Below are 18,020 nucleotides of genomic sequence, written 5' to 3' on the forward strand. Positions count from 1 at the left end.
CTACCTGGAGCCCTCTGTTTGCTTCATGCTGCAACTCCCATCTTCCCTGGCCAGTACATCTCCAGGTATGGTTGGGAAGGCCCCCTGCCTGGAGACCCTGCAGAGCAGCTGCCAGTCAGTGGAGGCAATATTGACCTCAATGGGCCAATGGGCTGGCCTGGCAGAAGGCACCATCTGTAGTGCGGCAGACAAGTTATGGAGCTCCTTCCCTAGATAGGAATGCCTGGTGCATTATCTTGGCTATTATTATTAATCAATTTTACTACACATTGTGAAGTCTTCCTATATTCCTGATAAAGTGTAGTCCCTTGCAATGGCTGAAAAACCTGGGGGGCTTTAACAGAGGATTAGATAAAATTCCTGGAGGATAAGTCTTTGGATGGTTATATGCCCTTCCTCCGTGGTTGGAAGCAGGAATCCTCCTGAATAGCGGTTGCTAGAGACTCTAGAAGTGGAGGGGATCTTGTTCCCAGGTCCTGCTTCTGGGTTTCCCACACATATGTTTAAAAAATGTTTTCAGTTTCACCATCACCTGCAGGTAAAAGGAGGGAGATCAAGGTGGAGAATTCCCACCCAGGGAAGCTGTGCCAGAGGGAATATCCCTGAGGAACCTTCCTTTGTTAGCTGAGATTCCACATCAAAAGCATGAGTCCAAAGGACACCAGGGAGCAAATGAACACAGCCATCTCCCAGAAGTCCAGTTCCCTTTAGTGGAAGCCCAATGCACTTTGGAGCAGAAAGCCCTTCTCCTCAAATCATGGGAGGAACAACCAGCACAGTTTCGGGCTGGGGAGGCTGAATGGCAAAGAGCACCCTTACGAATGTCCCGTGTGGGGGGAGAGCTTCTGGGGAGGATCCACCCTGGCTGAAGACCAGAGGATGCGCATGGGAGAGGAACTGTGCGAAGGGTCTGAGGGCGAGAAGCCCTTTCCCCAGTGAGAGATCTGGGTGCGCCATCAGAGCGGCTCATGGAAGAGAAACCATAGTTTCCCGAGTGTGAGAAGAGGTTCAATTGCATTGGAGGATCCGTACTGAGCAGAAAGCGCACAAGTGCTTCCACTGTGGGAAAAGCTTTTCCTAGAGAGATACAGTGGTACCTCGTGTTAAGAACTTAATTTGTTGCGGAGGTCCGTTCTTGACCTGAAACTGTTCATAACCTGAGGTAGCACTTTAGCTAATGGGGCCTCCTGCTGCCGCTGCACAATTTCTGTTCTCATCCTGAAGCAAAGTTCTTAACCCGAGGTACTATTTCTAGGTTAGCAGAGTCTGCAACCTGAAGTGTTTGTAACCTGAAGCGTCTGTAACCTGAAGCGTCTGTAACCCGAGGTACCACTGTACATTACTGAGTCTCCAGAGGGACCCACACTGGGGAAGCCATGCAAATGCCCTGATTGGGGAAGAATCTCCAACCATCCGTGTAACTTAAGAGAACACCCGAAAATGAGAGGGGGGAAAGGGGGGAGGCAATCAGATGCCTAGAAACTTGGGCTTGAGGAGAGTTGGGTTCAAGTCCCTTTTTAGCTTTAGGAATTCAGAGTCCCCTGGACCAGTTGCTGATCCTGATACCAGTCAACCTCACAGAGCTGTTTTGGGGACAAACGTGGGGTGAGGGGGGAATAAACAATTTCACAAGCACTAGGTACCCATGTTGCTAGCACCTGCTCACAACACCTTGCCAGAATTTAAGCTGCATTTAACAGTCATAGCAGTTTCTCTGCTCCACCCCACATCACTACGGATTGAACTCTTGCTGGTTGCAGCAATGCTTGATTTAGTGTGAATGTGCTTCTCCAACCACTTTCTTTGGACATAAGCATCTATTTGTGTAGGAAAATGGTTGTTAATGCCTATGTGGTAAAATGGGCGCAGGGGTGGAAATTTACTGCAGCCTGACCTTTTGGCAGGGCAGGCTGTGCTAGGCATGATCAGCGCGTGGACACCTCATGCTAGGCCAATGATTGGTTCATACAGAGTGGTCTGATAGTGGGGTGATCCCCATATATGGTGTTTGTCTTGCCTGATGGTTGATGAAGAAGAAGAAGAAGAGTTTGGATTTGATATCCCGCCTTTCACTCCCCTTCAGGAGTCTCAAAGCGGCTAACATTCTCCTTTCCCTTCCTCCCCCACAACAAACACTCTGTGAGGTGAGTGGGGCTGAGAGACTTCACAGAAGTGTGACTGGCCCAAGGTCACCCAGCAGCTGCATGTGGAGGAGCGGAGACTCGAACCCGGTTCCCCAGATTACAAGACTACCGCTCTTAACCACTACACCACACTGATACAATGTTGTATGGTTTTTTACTGTTCTTAATAAAATGTGGGCTGCAGCAGCTCCTAGTCAGTGCTATTCAGTGCTAGTGAGTGCGGCTCTTGAAATATATACTGGCGTGAGACTGATTTCTTTTATGACGAGCAGGCCCTCGTCATTACTGCCCTCGTCATATTTGTGGTGCAATAAGAATGCAGTTTCACAGATCAATGAAAAAGAAGCTAAAATAGGTGACATAAAAGGAAAGGGGAATGGGGAGGGAGGAGGAAAGGAACAAGCTCAGGTACTAGTTCTTCAAGTTATAATGACCAGTTGGGGTAGAAACAGTGATGGAGTGACTGTTACTAGGTGACAGTTGCAGAAGAGCCCAAGGCAGCTCTGAGCTGTAGCAATGGAATAACCCTTATTGGTTTCTCTCTCTCTCTCTCTCTGCTCTGCAACTTCATGCAATATTGGCACTTGCTCAGTTCTATGTATGCCTATTTCCAGCATGGCCTACTTTAAAAAGGGTTCAATCTAAGCCCTAATGTTTCATCCACTGTGTCATTTAAAGTCCCACTGTGTTGTGTGCCTTCAAACAGCATTCTTGAACATGCTTATTGCTCCCATTGTTTTTCTGCATTCTGCCTGCCAATGCAAGAGAAATGGGTTAGTGACACAGCCAACATTTGTGTGTGTGCGAGTGTGTTTTGGGGGGGCATTGTCCATTCTAGGCAAAGTGGCCACTCCAGTCAGCTTCTACCTGGGGTTCCCAACGTGGCCTTTGGCCCCTCCCATTTGTAATGAGGGCGGCTTTTTTGACCAAGGATGGTGTGGAAGGGGCTGCGTGGTGTTGCCTGTCAGCAGTGGGGGTGGGCATTGGGCCAGACCCCCAGCTCAGGGTGCCCAGGGCAAGGAGTGTGTGCCACCACCACGGAGCAGGGGAAGGTGCTGGAGGTGACCGAGGGCGAGTGATAAAACCAAGCCGAAGGTGAGAGGATTAGGGCTTATCTGCTCCCCCCGCCAATAATATTTTTATTCAAGTTGGCGCCCATGCTTGTAAAGATCGGTTTGCTGGAGGCTGCAGGCGGGGGGGGGGGAGGCTGCTTTTGCTCTCTGGTCCTCCTTGCAGGTTTCCCACAGGCGTCTGGGTGGCCCCTCTTGGGCGCTGGACCAAATGGGACACTTTTGTGTCCTTCCTTCCACGGGGTGAGTGGAGGCTCCCAGGAAACGTACGATGACACACAAACGAGGCCAACATCATGTAGGGGATGGAGAAAGGGGAGGTGGCGCTCAGGCAGGTGGGGGGGGGAAGGTGTATTTATTCCAACATCTGCCACCACCCCGTGGAAAACGCAGGGAAAGAAGAGCAGGCTGCACTGGTCAGTAGTCAGTGGCCCTGATAGTGGAGCCAGAGACTCCTGCCTGATCTTTGAGGGGTCTATTCCACAGGCATGTGTTGTTCCAGCTGTTAGTATCCCAGAATAGAAATCAGATGCACCTGGTGCCGAAATGACGCTCCTTGGGGGAGCACTGTGTATTTGGGGTGGAGCTGAGGAACACAAGGAAGGTGCCCTGCGTAATGTATGGGGCAGCACAGGCCATGGGGCCCCTTCTGGAAGCTGCTGGACTGCAATTCCCACCCTCTCTGTCGCCTGGCCATGCTGGATGGGTCAGAGGGGAGCTGGAGTCCAGCATTATCCAGAGGACACCCCATTTGATGCCCCCGATAGACAGAATCCAGCCTGTAAATAAGGAACGTTAATGCATCCACTCAAAACACATTTAACTGAGCAGAAGCCCCACTCAATACTTCTGACAACGGGTGGAGATGGCGAGGCTGTATTTGCAGAGGGCATTTGAAGATGATGCCCTGTTCAATTTCTTTTTCTTCCTGTCTGAGGTCTCTAGAGCAAGGAGCTATCCTGCCTGACGTGGGTGAAGGAGTTCATTTTTTAGTCATCTACAAATCCAATAATTTATGCATTTTCACAGCTGCAGAAGATATTGTGGGGAGAGGAAGGTTTCCTATAATTGCAGAGTTGTGAGGGACCCTGAGGGTCATCTAGTCCCACCCCCTGCAGTGCAGGAAACATTTGCCCACCGTGGGGATCAGACCCACAACCCTGGGATTGAGAGTCTCGTCCTCTGCCAAATCAGACATCTCAAATAGAAAAGAAGATTGAAGGTGAGAAAATTTATTAGGACTCCTGAAAGTGTGACTGTCTCTTTAAGAAGCTGAAGAGGGAATTGTGGGAAAAGGAAAGAAAATGCTGGGCCTGAGAGGCAGATTTAGTCTCCTCAGGAGATCTTGAGGTGGGTTTCATTTCTCCACTGGCAAAAGAAAGGGAGGAGGGTCTCTCCAGAGAACGAGGCTCCTGAGAACGTGTAGAGTTCGGCTCCTGAGTCAGCGTCAGAAAGAGACACACGTCCCCCTTCATAGTCCAGAGTCACCCGGATCCTCCTGGGCTCCTCACTCAGGGACAGAGGAGAGTCATCTGGGGAGGTGCAGGCCCAGTAGTCATCTCCCGACTTCTCCACAGCCCAGATCCCTCTCTCAGGACTGAAGGAGAAGCTGCCCTTTCTCTCCACAGACTTCCTGGCGACCCCCAGAACCCAATATTCCCCACTTCCCACAGTGACTTCCCAGAAATGTCTGCCTGCTGTGAATCCCTCATGTCCCAACACACAAGGCCAGTCATTGAATCTCTCAGGATTATCAGGCAGGGCTTGAGGTTTGTCTCCCAATCTCATGCTTTTCCCATCCTCTGACAGGATGAGTTCAGGATGGGCTGTTTCTGGATCCAGAGTGACATTTGCTGTTGGGAGAAGATGAGGGAAAGAGAAGATTAGGCAGAGTCAGATGAGAGACAGAAACGGACATCCTGATAAATAAAAAACACCCCAAAACCCCCAGGTTCCCTTTCAGATCAAGGGGATTTCTTTGCATCGCATGCTAGACTGAGATTCCTCCTTGCAGACTCCTCAGAATAAATATCTTCCTTGTTGGTTTTTAAATCCGTTCCCTTCACTTTCTTATATCCGATGTGTATTATTCCTGCCCTTCTCTCAACCCAGGCATTTTCTAAGGGGAAAAACCACCCAGGAAACCTTTTACTCAACTCTTCTATGTTATCTAAGGGGAAAGAGAGGAGAATTGGAGGAGGCAGGAGAGGAGAGAAGCTGCTTTCCTCTGACAGTCTCTGTGGGAATTGGCCTTTGGGGACCTCTGGTTGGGGTGGGGGATGAGGACCCCCCTGTAATAATAATAATAATAATAATAATAATAATAATAATAATAATAATAATAATAATAGTATAATCATATTTGCCTACTGCCCTTCATCCATAGGTCTCAGGGTGGTTCACATCATAAAAATACAACATAAGGACTTCCGGGTTGGCGCGATCGGCTAATGGCGGATTCCCTCCAAGCTCCGGAGGGAATCGGCTAGGCAGGGGGCTGGGTCTTGCCGTGCCGGCGACACGGGGACCCTTAAAAACCACGGGCACGGAGCCCGTGGACATGGTGACTCGGCAGGCACCGTAAGCGCCCTCCCGACCCGTGAAGGAGCCTTTTTAAATTTAGGCTACGGAACGGGTGCCAGGGAGCGGCGTGGTGCTGTGAGTCCTCCGCTTCCCCTGCCGAGCGAAGCCGCATGCCATTTGCCGGACAGCGCTGACTTCTTCCTATTAAATTTGGACTTAAAATCAAGAACAACAACAACCCGTGAGTAATTTGGAAATTGGATTACAAATATTTCGGGTTTGGATTTGGCACGAGTGGGGGAGGTGAAAAAAAAAGTCCATCTCCCCCCTATTGTAAACAGTTTAAAACAAGGACCTGTCAACTAAGGTTGCGGGAAGAATTGTCGTGATTGGATAAAGATATAAATTCCACGGATTTAAAGGACTAAGTTAATGTGCTGGAGGACTAGAGTTTACTTTGTTTGGATTAAGTACCACTTTTCTCAAGCCCGGGAGTAACCCGTGTAAAGAGCCTGCTGAGGATTTACAGGAACTTTTGACAGCTGTCAAAATAGCTGTCAAAGTTGGAAAAATCGAAAGCTGAAACTCTAACCGGTTATATTGTTACAAAATATTGAAAGCAAAGAAAGATTGATACAAATAAATCTGACTTTTGGATCGGAAGGGAAAAGAACACTAAGTAACCAGAATCCCTCTAGAGGGGATTCTTGGACATTACAAGAATGGAACTAAAACAGGGAATACAGGAAATACGAGCTGGCTTGAAAGAGCGGATCTTTCTCGTGGGAAAGCTGCGAGAGATGAATGAGAAAGGCCATGTTTTGTCTACGAGCCCTTCAAACCCGAAGTTAATTGAAAACATACCTACTGAATTGGAAAGGAACTCGATGTTCAAAACGCAGGCAGCTGGACAAGAAAAGGAACTAAAGATTGAGGAGGAAAAGACATCTGCCAAACAGGAGGAGCAGAAAGAAGGGATGGCTGAAACGTCACAGAAGAGAAAAGAGAGCCGGAGACCTGCCAAGAAGAAGTCTAATTTGACCAAGGTGAAAGTTGGACTATTTGGGACATATAGACTTAAGAAACAGAGTTGGAGCTCCACTTTTAAACAAGTAGGCCTCGCTGGAAGAACCATGGTCAGCATTGGGAAAGCACTTCTTCGATCTTGGGTGTTTAGTATGAGAGACTTTCGAAGAAACCGGCTGAAAGGGACTGAGAGAGATTTGAGAGCCTCGGACGTAAGATCACCAGGCTAAAAAGATGGATTAAATTGAATTTTGGTTTGGGATTGAAACCGGGGAGAGAAGGGTGGGGTTTAGAAGTCCAAAGGGGATTTGATTTTTGCTTTTGCAGTGTAAAAACTATCTGTTTTTTATTATTATAAGAATAGGGAGTCCGTGGATGGGAAATAGTGGCAACCTTAGGAAAGGTATCTTTTTTAACTTTATTTCTACATCTCTGTTTTTTCTTTTTACATAAGGTTAAGGTATATATTTCAAAAATTGCTAACTAAATTAAATTAAGGTATAGTAACGAATTAAGGTTTAATTTTAATAAATTAGGGTTAAGTGAATTTAATAAACTATGCTTAGGACATCAAGGGAAAAACTTGTTTGAACAAACAATTGGAGTTGGAATACAATAAGGGGAGACGTGGGGAAGTCATGAAAAGAAGTTATTGAAAATGAGTGTTAAAAGGTGGATTTTTTTGTTGTTTTTTGTGTTCTCTTCTTTGGTTTTCTTCTTTTCTTTTTTTCTCTTTTTTCTTTTCTGTTTTACTGTTTGTAACCTTTTGAAAATTTTAATAAAGATTATTTTAAAAAAAACAACAACATAAAACCACATATAGGCCTCCCCTCACTTTCACGGGGGTCACGTTCTGGGCCCTCGTGCCCACAAGTCAAAATCGCATTAAGTGGGGAGCCTGTTTATTCCAGCTCTCCATCTCTCTCACCCACTTGATCTCTCCTTGCCTTCCTCCCAACCATCTGGGAAGTCTAGGGCTTGCCGCCAGGGAAGAGGAGGCAGGTGGCAGGGCAATTTTACAAAGGACTGCTTATTCCATGCTTCTCTCTTGGATTTAATATACACCATAAGACTAGTTCCCTTGGGGAAAGGGGGAATAACTCAAAAGGATTACCAGTTAGGGGCTTGGACAGTCATGACAGGCAAGTGTAGAGCTGCTTTTGAAGAGCAAAAAAGAGGACACATTTGCCAACTTCTACTCTTAACCATGGATCGCTATGACAACACTCATTTTAAATACCCCTACTCTTTGTGGGCTTTCAAAGCTGTGATATACTGCTAGTAGCAATGTTCTTAACTTTCAACAACCAAAGAATAATAATAATAATATTAATAATAATAAAAATAACAATACAAATTGCTCCCTCACTTGCCACATGGAAGTATTTGGGCTCATGTTCACATCTTTGTGAACGCAAGTGTGCAAAGAACAATTTATTAAACTGTTAAACATGTACATATGGACTCTCCTTAAGGGCAGGGGGTGTTAACTCTTGCCCTCCCAGATTCCTTCTCCAAGATCTTGTAGCTGAGCCAGCGTCCTTTTCGTTCAGCCACAAGACAAGGGTTTTATACAGGATGTGGCTAGTTGAAGATGCTGCTCTGTTGCGATTCTCTGCTCTAGGCTAGCTTAGCTGGGTGCCTTAGGTCTGAGTCTAATGCACTAGAATTTTTTTCATGGGTTACTGTAAACCAAACCAAACAACTTGAGACATTTTGCCAAATTTTAAAATTTTAAAAATCCGCCCAGGAGAGAAATTTTAATCATGAAAATAGAGGACCTGTCTGAGAAAAAGAGGACATGAAGCAACCAGTCCTGAAAAAGGTCACATGCAAAAGCAACCCAACTCTCTCTAGGCAGGAATGAATCCTTCTGGGCAGTCCCCCCCCCCCTTTTGCATCTTCAAGTCCACCCTCTCTGCCTTTGTGATACAAACAGCAGGGGCTAGAGTCAAGCTGTACAGAAGAAGAAGAGTTTGGATTTGATATCCCGCCTTTCACTCCCCTTCAGGAGTCTCAAAGCGGCTAACATTCTCCTTTCCCTTCCTCCCCCACAACAAACACTCTGTGGGGTGAGTGGGGCTGAGAGACTTCAGAGAAGTGTGACTGGCCCAAGGTCACCCAGCAGCTGCATGTGGAGGAGTGGAGACGCGAACCCGGTTCCCCAGATTACGAGACTACCTCTCTTAACCACTACACCACACTGGTTCTCAAGAGACTCTTGACCCACATGAAATACTAGTCCCCCCTCCTGTCAATTGGGGTCTCCATGTGAAATTTACCTTTCTGAAGATTTCTGAATGATAGAACATCTGAGGAAGCAAAAAGACAGGCTTAACAGGCTACAATGCAGTAGCTAAAAACAAAACAAAACTATTTTTTACAAAACATCACCATATCATAGCATCTGATGTTTCCTTATTTCAAGCAAAAGGTTAAATCATGCAAAGATGACAACTGTAGGACTAAGTAGTGATGTTAAATATTCTCCAAAAGATTATTCTTGAGAATGTAATATCACTAGGCCTAAGGAATTAAAACAACTAACGAGTTTAACTGTGATTCCTGCATTGAAGGGGGCTGGACTAGATGATCCTTGGGATCCTTTCAAACTCTGTTATTCCATAATTTCATGGGAAAATCAGAAATGGTAAACCTTACTAGAAAATGGGGGAATACAATCATTCAAAATCCACAAATGAAATGGGGGTCTGAAGTGGATGGATGAAGAAAGGTTTAACATCTGCCCCAAGTAAACTGGTGGGGAAAAGCTGTTGAAACTGGAATTTCCAAGTATGCTGACAAACCAAATTGCGGAGGAAGAAGCTGCAGAGCTTTGTCATGTAATTCCAAGGGTCTCGTGCAATGGGAAGTCCTCCTTCATGGAATGGGGCTGATCTCATAAGAATTGTGGGGACTCTGAGGAGATGGGGATGGCTGAAGCACGAGAAATGGGGCTGGTGAGGTTGAAACTCTGAGGAAGAGGCGGCTCTGGCCTTGGCTATGCTGCTGGGAGACCAGCCTGGCAGGAGGTGGAGGAGGGACTGGGTGCTTGCGGGTGCCCTTTTTAACACACTTCACGAGGGAGAAATGCAAGCAAATCTCAAGAAGCCCCAAAAGAACCTCTGCAGATTATGTGGAGGGAAAACAAAATGCAAGGGAGATTCCTTATAAATGAGAACTCGACAAGATGGGCATTGGACTGACTCTGCAGGATCCTCCCTAAGGGCTTTTTTAATATATCGTAAGGCTCTGAGGCTTTTCCCCACAATCAAGCAGTATATAAATTTTATGAAAGAAAGCAAAATCTATAACATTAAGGGAGAAACCAGGATAATAGTCTATAGGCAGGAAAGGAACTCAGACTGGTGTGCAGGTTCTTCTCAGGGACAAGCTCTGCCCTAAGTCCAAGCCTTCAAACCCTTCCTAGTTCATTTATGGGACCGACAAAGAACCCAAACGCCAGTAGAGGACTGTTACCCAGAGTTACACCATTGATGGGGGTCCCAAAGTCTGCAGAGCAGACGGTTCAACACCCATGAAATATCAGTCCCCATCCCTCCTGTGAAATTGTTCCTCCCCTGGAAATTTACCTTTCTGAAGCTGTTTTCTGTATAACACAGCATCTGAAGAAGCAAAAAGATATAAAGTGTAAGGGCAACACTCTTCCACCTGAAATAAATCTCCATACAAAAGTAACACTACATAACGTGGCATCCTTAAATTGACTCCATTTAGTGGAGGAGAACCTCCCAAAGGACAACCCCAGGTTGTGTAGACTGGTAAGGAACCAAAAGGAAAAGGAGGTTCCGTATAACTGTAAACAGATGCACATGGGAGAAAAAAATCTTGACTTTGCTCTACACTCTGGTTCATGCTTTCTTTACAGGATCCAGCCTCACAAGATACATGGGCCATTCTGGGGGACAGGAAATGAAGGCTGGAGCACCAAGAAGGAAGGTATCCTGGGGTTACTCAATTCCATGCAATAAGAGCCTGGCATGTTCAGTTCTGAAGAAGTAACAGAACTCCCAGTGTAAAATCCTGGGAGCCATTATTCATTACCTTTCCATTGTTTCATTGTATCCTCCACAAGGTGATTCAGATCACAGGATTCCAAGATTCTGTTCCTTAGCTCTGGAGGGAAAGCCAGTGGCTTCTCTGGACTCTCTCTTACCTCATACCTGGTGAAAAGAAAAACAATGAATGGCCCCATTGTGGCCCCATCTCCCTAATTATTGCAGGAGATCTCAATAAAATGAACAAAGTTGAAGTTCATTTCCCACCAGGTAATTTCCAGGATTCAGCTTCATCTCTTGACACCCACCTCCAAGCCCTGGTCAGTGGCTTCGTAAGGATCATAAACAGCACAAGGGACAAGATGTATCCCCAAGTGACACCACCGGAGGGCTCCCATGGCTTCAAACAATGTTGCCCCCTAACAGCTTTCTGGGAAGTTCCCAGGACTTAAGAACCAAACCCCTGAGGTGGAATGCCTGCAACCCCTCCCTCCCTGAGCCTCCCCAGAGGATGTGAGTGATGTCCCAAGCTGCCAAGAGGTCAAGGAAAACAACCTCCACCCTCCCTTCACCCCCTCTCTCACCCAGGAAGGGCACAACTCCATGCCCCATGGGATTCTCCCTCCAGAGGCAGGAAACAACCGGACTTTCACCCCCCACTCAAGACCACCTTCAGCCTCTCACGTTGGAAACGCTCCCAAGAAAAAGAACCCACCTATTCTAGACCAACAGACTTTCCCTCCCTCAGTGCCTCAAAGGGGCTGAGTTACCAGAGTTAGGGGGCTTCTAGTTGGACATCGAAATCTATTTGTATATCCTAAGCTCTTCACAAGTATCTTTGGCACTTTCTCTTAAGATGTTTGCAATTACCAAAAAGTCCATGAACAGAAAGTGCAAGAGAAAGAAAAGAGCCCCCATCCCTTTGTGAAGGGATGTGGGGAGGGAGGGAGGAGGCAGTTGACCTTGATCCTTGGAGGGAGAATTGGGGGGCTACAAGTTCAGAAGAGGGGGCTCTACTTTTACCTGTGAGGTGCTGCAGGGAGTGAGTCCTCCAGTCTCCCCCCTGCAGCCCCTGGAGGGCCATGTCTGAGGTTCTTGCATCTCAGCTTCAAAGAGTGATGCTAATGGAAATGAGCCAGATCCACTTACCTCTGCAAGGTCCTTCTCACATCCTAGAGGGGAAAAGAGAAGGGAATTCACTGCACACCACAGGCCACACTAGGAAGACCCCCTCAGACCCTGGCCCTCAGATGTCAGTCTGCCTGGCACATGCCAAGGTTTTGGGGAGGGATGGCGGAATCAGCCAGTTTTGGTTTCTCGCAGCTTTTATTTTTCCAGTCTGAAATTATTAACTGTTCTGATTTCAAGATCTCCACATTTCCACATCAGTTTGCCATTTTTGTTTAAAATCCTTATGAAACCCACCAGCATTTTAGGAAAATTTCACATTTGTGGGTTCAAGAGACAATTCACACCATCTCTAGTCTTAGATTATAATAACTTTAATCCAGTTTGCATTGTGCAATTCAGATGTAAGTAAGCCTACAGGATAATCCTGCCAGGGCACAGGCCCAGTCCCCAAATTTCAAATTCTATTTTCCACCTGGAAATTAGAAAAGCACCTGCAGCATAAAATGCCTCCAAAGGGGTAAAAAACAGCTCAGTGTTTCTTTGGGCTCACCCACACTTCTCTCTTTCCTGCGCCCAGAAAACATGAGTCCAAGTGGTTTCGCCTTTGCCCTGCCGCTTTCCCTCAGGAAAAACCTGCTCCTTAGTGCAACATCTAAGCAAACATCAATCCGGAGAAAACCTGGCTGAGGTTTGCTCTAATTCAGCAGTAAACAGTGGGTTTTCCTGGAGGAAAGGGGTGGGACAAGCAGCAGTCTGGACGAGTCCCTCTGTCTTGCTCTTTGGTCACTGTGACTGAGCACCATTTTGGGCCGATCTGTATCCATGGGGAAGGGGATCAACCCAGAAATCATGGAGGGAACGGGAAGAGAAACTTGGCCAAGAGACCGGCTCATGTCGGAAGGAGGCCTGAACGCATCCTAGACGAAGCCCCGCACAGCTGAAAGGCGTTTGGAGACAAAGCATCAGCAAAGAGCAGAAGATCAACTCCCGTTCCATCAAGAACACAGACGAATCTCTAGTCTGCATTCAGTTGAGTTAAGCATCCCCGTTCTCTTGGGTCTTCCTGTCCATTACAAACCTGACCAGAGGCTCCATCATCTCAGCCCCTGCACTCCTTGCATAGATGAAAGGGGCACATGAAGGATTGGAGGCAGCCTTTTCCTGGATCCTCTGGTTGTTCCTACCACCATCTTACCTGCAGGAGTTCACTCGCTGGCTGCTGACTCTTCTCCTCCATCTCCTGGATGATCCTCTCAAGAGAGGAGAGTTTCCTGGAGAATCTGGCCAGCTGCTCATCCCTTCTCCCTGCAATCTCCTTCTCCACCTCTTCCACGTGAGTCAGCAGACGTTTTTCTTGTTCTTCCAGGAAGTGGCGCAGTTCTCTGAACTTCTCCATAGTCTTCAGCCTCTCCGTTTCTGTTAATTTCTGCAAGAAAAGAGGAGGTCTGAGTGTGGAAGGTGATCAGCCTTCAAAACATCAGGAAGAGAATTGTGAGAATTCCACAGGGAGGACACTTTTGATTTTTCATAGACTTTAAACCTCCAGTGGCTAAAGAAGTAAACCTTTATTTTGAGGGGCAGCCCTCTTTATTGACTTTCTGTTGACTTCTGTTTTGCAGAGGGATACAGCCTAAAGGAAGGAGCATTTTTTCTAGCCATGGATGTTCCCTGCATGCTTTGGGACATGGCATAACCAGAGTTAATAAACAGACTGATATGGAAAAAGGAGAAATGGGGAGAAGTTGAAATGGGCAGATTTCCCCATCCCTCCTCAGTCCTGACTCAACTCTTCAAGTGCTTCTTCCCTCACTAGTAAGAATAGAGACACTTACCAGGAGGTCTTTGCATTCCTTGTCCAGGGCTGCTTGATGGGCCAGAATTTCCTCTCTCTCTTTCCTCAGAATCTCCAGGCGGCGACAGATCTCTCCCTAAAGAGAAAAGGAAAAAATACGGTCTGATATCTCGTACACCCCAGATAGTGTGGTTGCTGACCTTGAGCCAGACATCCTGGAGAGTGAAGTCAAATGGGCCTTAGAAAGCACTGCAAATAACAAGGCCAGTGGAAGTGATGGTATTCCAGCTGAACTGTTTAAAATTTTAAAAGATGATGCTGTTAAGGTGCTACACTCAATATGCCAGCAAGTATGGAAAACTCAGCAGTGGCCAGAGGATTGGAGAAGATCAGTCTACATCCCAATCCCAAAGAAAGGCAGTGCCAAAGAATGCTCCAACTACCGCACAATTTCACTCATTTCACATGCTAGCAAGGTTATGCTTAAAATTCTACAAGGCAGGCTCAAGCAGTATGTGGACCGAGAGCTCCCAGAAGTGCAAGCTGGATTTAGAAGAGGCAGAGGAACCAGAGACCAAATTGCAAACATGCGCTGGATTATGGAGAAAGCTAGAGAGTTCCAGAAAGACATCTACTTCTGCTTCATTGACTATGCAAAAGCCTTTGACTGTGTTGACCACAGCAAACTATGGCAAGTTCTTAAAGAAATGGGAGTGCCTGATCACCTCTTCTGTCTCCTGCGAAATCTCTATGTGGGACAAGAAGCTACAGTTAGAACTGTATATGGAACAACTGATTGGTTCCAAATTGGGAAAGGAGTACGGCAAGGCTGTATATTGTCTCCCTGCTTATTTGACTTATATGCAGAATTCATCATGCGAAAGGCTGGGCTGGATGAATCCCAAGCCGGAATTAAGATTGCCGGAAGAAATATCAACAACCTCAGATATGCAGATAACACAACCTTGATGGCAGAAAGTGAAGAGGAATTAAAGAACCTTTTAATGAGGGTGAAAGAGGAGAGCGCAAAATATGGTCTGAAGCTCAACATCAAAAAAACGAAGATCATGGCCACTGGGCCCATCACCTCCTGGCAAATAGATGGGGAAGAAATGGAGGCAGTGAGAGATTTTACTTTCTTGGGCTCCATGATCAGTGCAGATGGTGACAGCAGTCACGAAATTAAAAGACGCCTGCTCCTTTGGAGAAAGGCGATGGCAAACCTAGACAACATCTTAAAAAGCAGAGACATCACCTTGCCAACAAAGGTCCGTATAGTAAAAGCCATGGTTTTCCCAGTAGTGATGTATGGAAGTGAGAGCTGGACCATAAAGAAGGCTGATCGCCGAAGAATTGATGCTTTTGAATTATGGTGCTGGAGGAGACTCTTGAGAGTCCCATGGACTGCAAGAAGATCAAACCTCTCCATTCTGAAGGAAATCAGCCCTGAGCGCTCACTGGAAGGACAGATCGTGAAGCTGAGGCTCCAATACTTTGGCCACCTCATGAGAAGAGAAGACTCCCTGGAAAAGACCCTGATGTTGGGAAAGATGGAGGGCACAAGGAGAAGGGGACGACAGAGAATGAGATGGTTGGATGGTGTTCTTGAAGCTACTAGCATGAGTTTGATCAAACTGCGGGAGGCAGTGGAGGACAGAAGTGCCTGGCGTGCTCTGGTCCATGGGGTCACGAAGAGTCGGACACGACTAAACAACAACAACAACAACAACAAGGTCTGATTGAGACACACAGAGAGGAGGTGAATAGTATGCTGGCTTCTTGCGCCCAGTGGTCTTGCTATAATAGCAGAGTAGTTTATTCGAGGAAATAAAAGTCCAGAGGTTTTCAACCTTTTTGGGTCTTGGCTCCCTGGACCAGCTACCTTTTTTCTGTGCCAGCCCTGTGGGGCTCAGGGACCCAGTTAGGTCACCCCTTGCTTACAGACTTCTACCTAGTCTTTGCAGATGCTACTCAGGGATATCAAGGGAGCTCCCTTTGTCCCCCTGGAAGAGAGAAAGACTTCAACTCCCTCCTCCCTGTCATCCCACGAGCCCTCAGGCTCCCCTGGGCTGCTTTTTACATAATAAACAACCACCAATTCATGCCATGCCTACTTTGGACCTGAGAAGTAAAAAGAAAACCTCCCAAGTAGAATCCACAGCTATTTCTCCCCCTCAAGATCCAGGGATCTCCTACCTTGTATTCCTCCAAAGCCTCCTCCACAGGAATCACCTCGTGGTGTTTGTGATCCTTTGATTTGTCACAAACCACACAAATGGGGGCTTCATCCTCCTTACAAAAGAGTTTCAGGGGCTCCTGGTGCTTCTCGCAGACTCCTCCTTTCCCTCCTTCCTCCTTTCCCTCTTGAAGGCTGAGATTCTTAGCTATTTCTACGAAGTTTGCCAGTTGCCGGTTGGAGACGAGGCTCCTTCTCTGGACTCTTTCTCTGCACTGAGGGCAGGAAGCCTCTGCCTCCGATTCCCCCCAGCACTGGATCAGGCAGAATCGGCAGAAGTTGTGCCCACACTCTGGGATGGTCACTGGATCCTTGAAGTAATCCAGGCAGATGGAGCAAGTGGCTTCATCACGGAGACGCTGGATGTGACCCTCAAAAGCAGCCATGGCTCCCTTGCACGGAAGATCCGAGTTAAGTTTCACTTTCTCCGTTTTCAGCTACTGGGAGTTTCCCTTCCAGGAAATGACTCACTGATCACGTGCTCCTTATTTTTTTTTTAAAAAAACTAATATGTCTCCAGTGCTTTGCAGTTCCTGAATGTTTTCTCAAGGAGCAGCGAATGCTTTTTGATTGTGTTATAAGAATTTTGAGTTGAACAAAGGTTTCTTTTCCTCTGTATCAATAAGAGAATAAATATTTGCTATCAGTAAAGTCTCCCCCCTTGTCTGCCCCCCTGCATTGCTCCCTGTGGTGCTCAAAACCACAGCATAGTCTGCTGTGTTGCTTCCTTTTCCAGCCACTGTGAGATATTATAATTGTGTTCACCGTCGCTGTACTAATGTTACTTTCTTTAATGTTACTTTTATGTTGTCTCCCTACTAAATGACACACAAACAAGGCCAACATCATGTAGGGGATGGAAGAAGGGGAGGCAGCCCTCAGGCAGGTGGGGGGAAGGTGTCTTTATTCCATCATGTGCCACCACACCGTGGGAAACGCAGGGAAAGGAGAGCAGGCTGCCAGATCTTTGAGAGAGTCCTACCAGATCTCTCAGAGAGGTCAATTCCACAGGTATGTGTTGTTCTAGCTCTTAGTATCACAGGAGAAAAATCAGATGCACCTGCTGCCAAAATGACCCTCCTTGGGGGAGCACCGGGGTACGAAGGGGGGTGGGGGGTGCCATTCCAGGTACCATTTAGGGAAAGGGTACCATCACGGCTGCTCCCCTGGGATGCGCGGGGCCTGCGCCGCACACTGCGCAACCCCGGGACGCAAGCCACGCCCCAGCCTGTTCTCCGCTCCGGGGGCTGCAGCTTGTTGCTCCGCCACTGTGGGGGTAGCACTGTATATTTGAGGTGGGGCTCAGGAACACAGAGAAGGTGCCCTGCGTAATGTATGGGGCAGCACAGGCCATGGAGCCCCTTCCGGAAGCTGCCGGACTGCAACTCCCACCCTCTCTGACCCCTGGCCATGCTGGATGGGTTGGAGGGGAGTTGGAGTCCAGCATTATCCAGAGGACACCCCATTTGATGCCCCCGATAGACAGAATCCAGCCTGTAAATAAGGAACGTTAATGCATCAACTCTAAACACATTTAACTGAGCAGAAGCCCCACTCAAATGCAAGAAGGTTTACTTCTGACAACGTGTGGAGATGGCGAGGCTGTATTTGCAGAGGGCATTTGAAGATGACGCCCTGCTCAATTTCTTTTTCATTTTCTTCCCATCTGAGGTCTCCAGAGCAAGGAGCTATCCTGCCTGACATGGGTGAAGGGGTTCATTTTTGTTGTTGTTGTTGTTTAGTCGTTTAGTCGTGTCCGACTCTTCCTGACCTCATGGACCAGAGCACGCCAGGCACTGCTGTCTTCCACTGCCTCCCGCAGTTTGGTCAAACTCATGCTGGTAGCTTCAAGAACACTGTCCAACCATCTCATCCTCTGTCTCCCCCTTCTCCTTGTTCATTTTTTTAGTCCTCTATTAATCCAATAATGTATGCATTTTCACAGCTGAACAAGGTCTTGTAGGGAGAGGAAGGTTTCCTAGAATTGCAGAGCTGCAAGTGGCCCTGAGGGTCCTCTAGTCTCACCCCCTGCAGTGCAGGAAATATTTACCCAACGTGGGGCTCAAACCCACAACCCTG

At 47.2% G+C, this 18,020-nt stretch overlaps 1 protein-coding gene across 1 annotated transcript; it reads right to left on the reverse strand.

The window, feature by feature from the left end:
* Positions 1-4,430: 4,430 nt before the first annotated feature.
* LOC308580795 (zinc finger protein RFP-like) lies at positions 4,431-16,440 on the reverse strand. The gene is made up of 8 exons (XM_081182971.1): positions 15,902-16,440; positions 13,746-13,841; positions 13,109-13,339; positions 11,932-11,954; positions 10,829-10,947; positions 10,357-10,389; positions 9,046-9,075; positions 4,431-5,067 (listed from the first exon to the last, which is right to left on the reverse strand). The coding sequence occupies exons 1-8, from the start codon at positions 16,325-16,327 to the stop codon at positions 4,550-4,552; spliced, it is 1,476 nt and encodes a 491-aa protein (XP_081039097.1). The 5' UTR covers positions 16,328-16,440; the 3' UTR covers positions 4,431-4,549.
* Between the last annotated feature and the right edge of the window lie 1,580 nt (positions 16,441-18,020).

Source organism: Podarcis bocagei (assembly GCF_964188305.1).
Source record: "Podarcis bocagei genome assembly, chromosome: 2".
Lineage (NCBI taxonomy): Eukaryota > Metazoa > Chordata > Lepidosauria > Squamata > Lacertidae > Podarcis > Podarcis bocagei.

Coding starts and splice junctions, on each gene's coding strand:
- LOC308580795 (XM_081182971.1), bottom strand. CDS start 16,327: ATGGCTGCTTTTGAGGGTCACATCCAGCGTCTCCGTGATGAAGCCACT. Junction 10,390..10,828: donor TACAATGAAACAATGGAAAG/GTAATGAATAAT, acceptor TTGCTTCTTCAG/ATGCTGTGTTATACAGAAAA. Junction 9,076..10,356: donor CAGAAAACAGCTTCAGAAAG/GTAAATTTCCAG, acceptor TTGCTTCCTCAG/ATGTTCTATCATTCAGAAAT.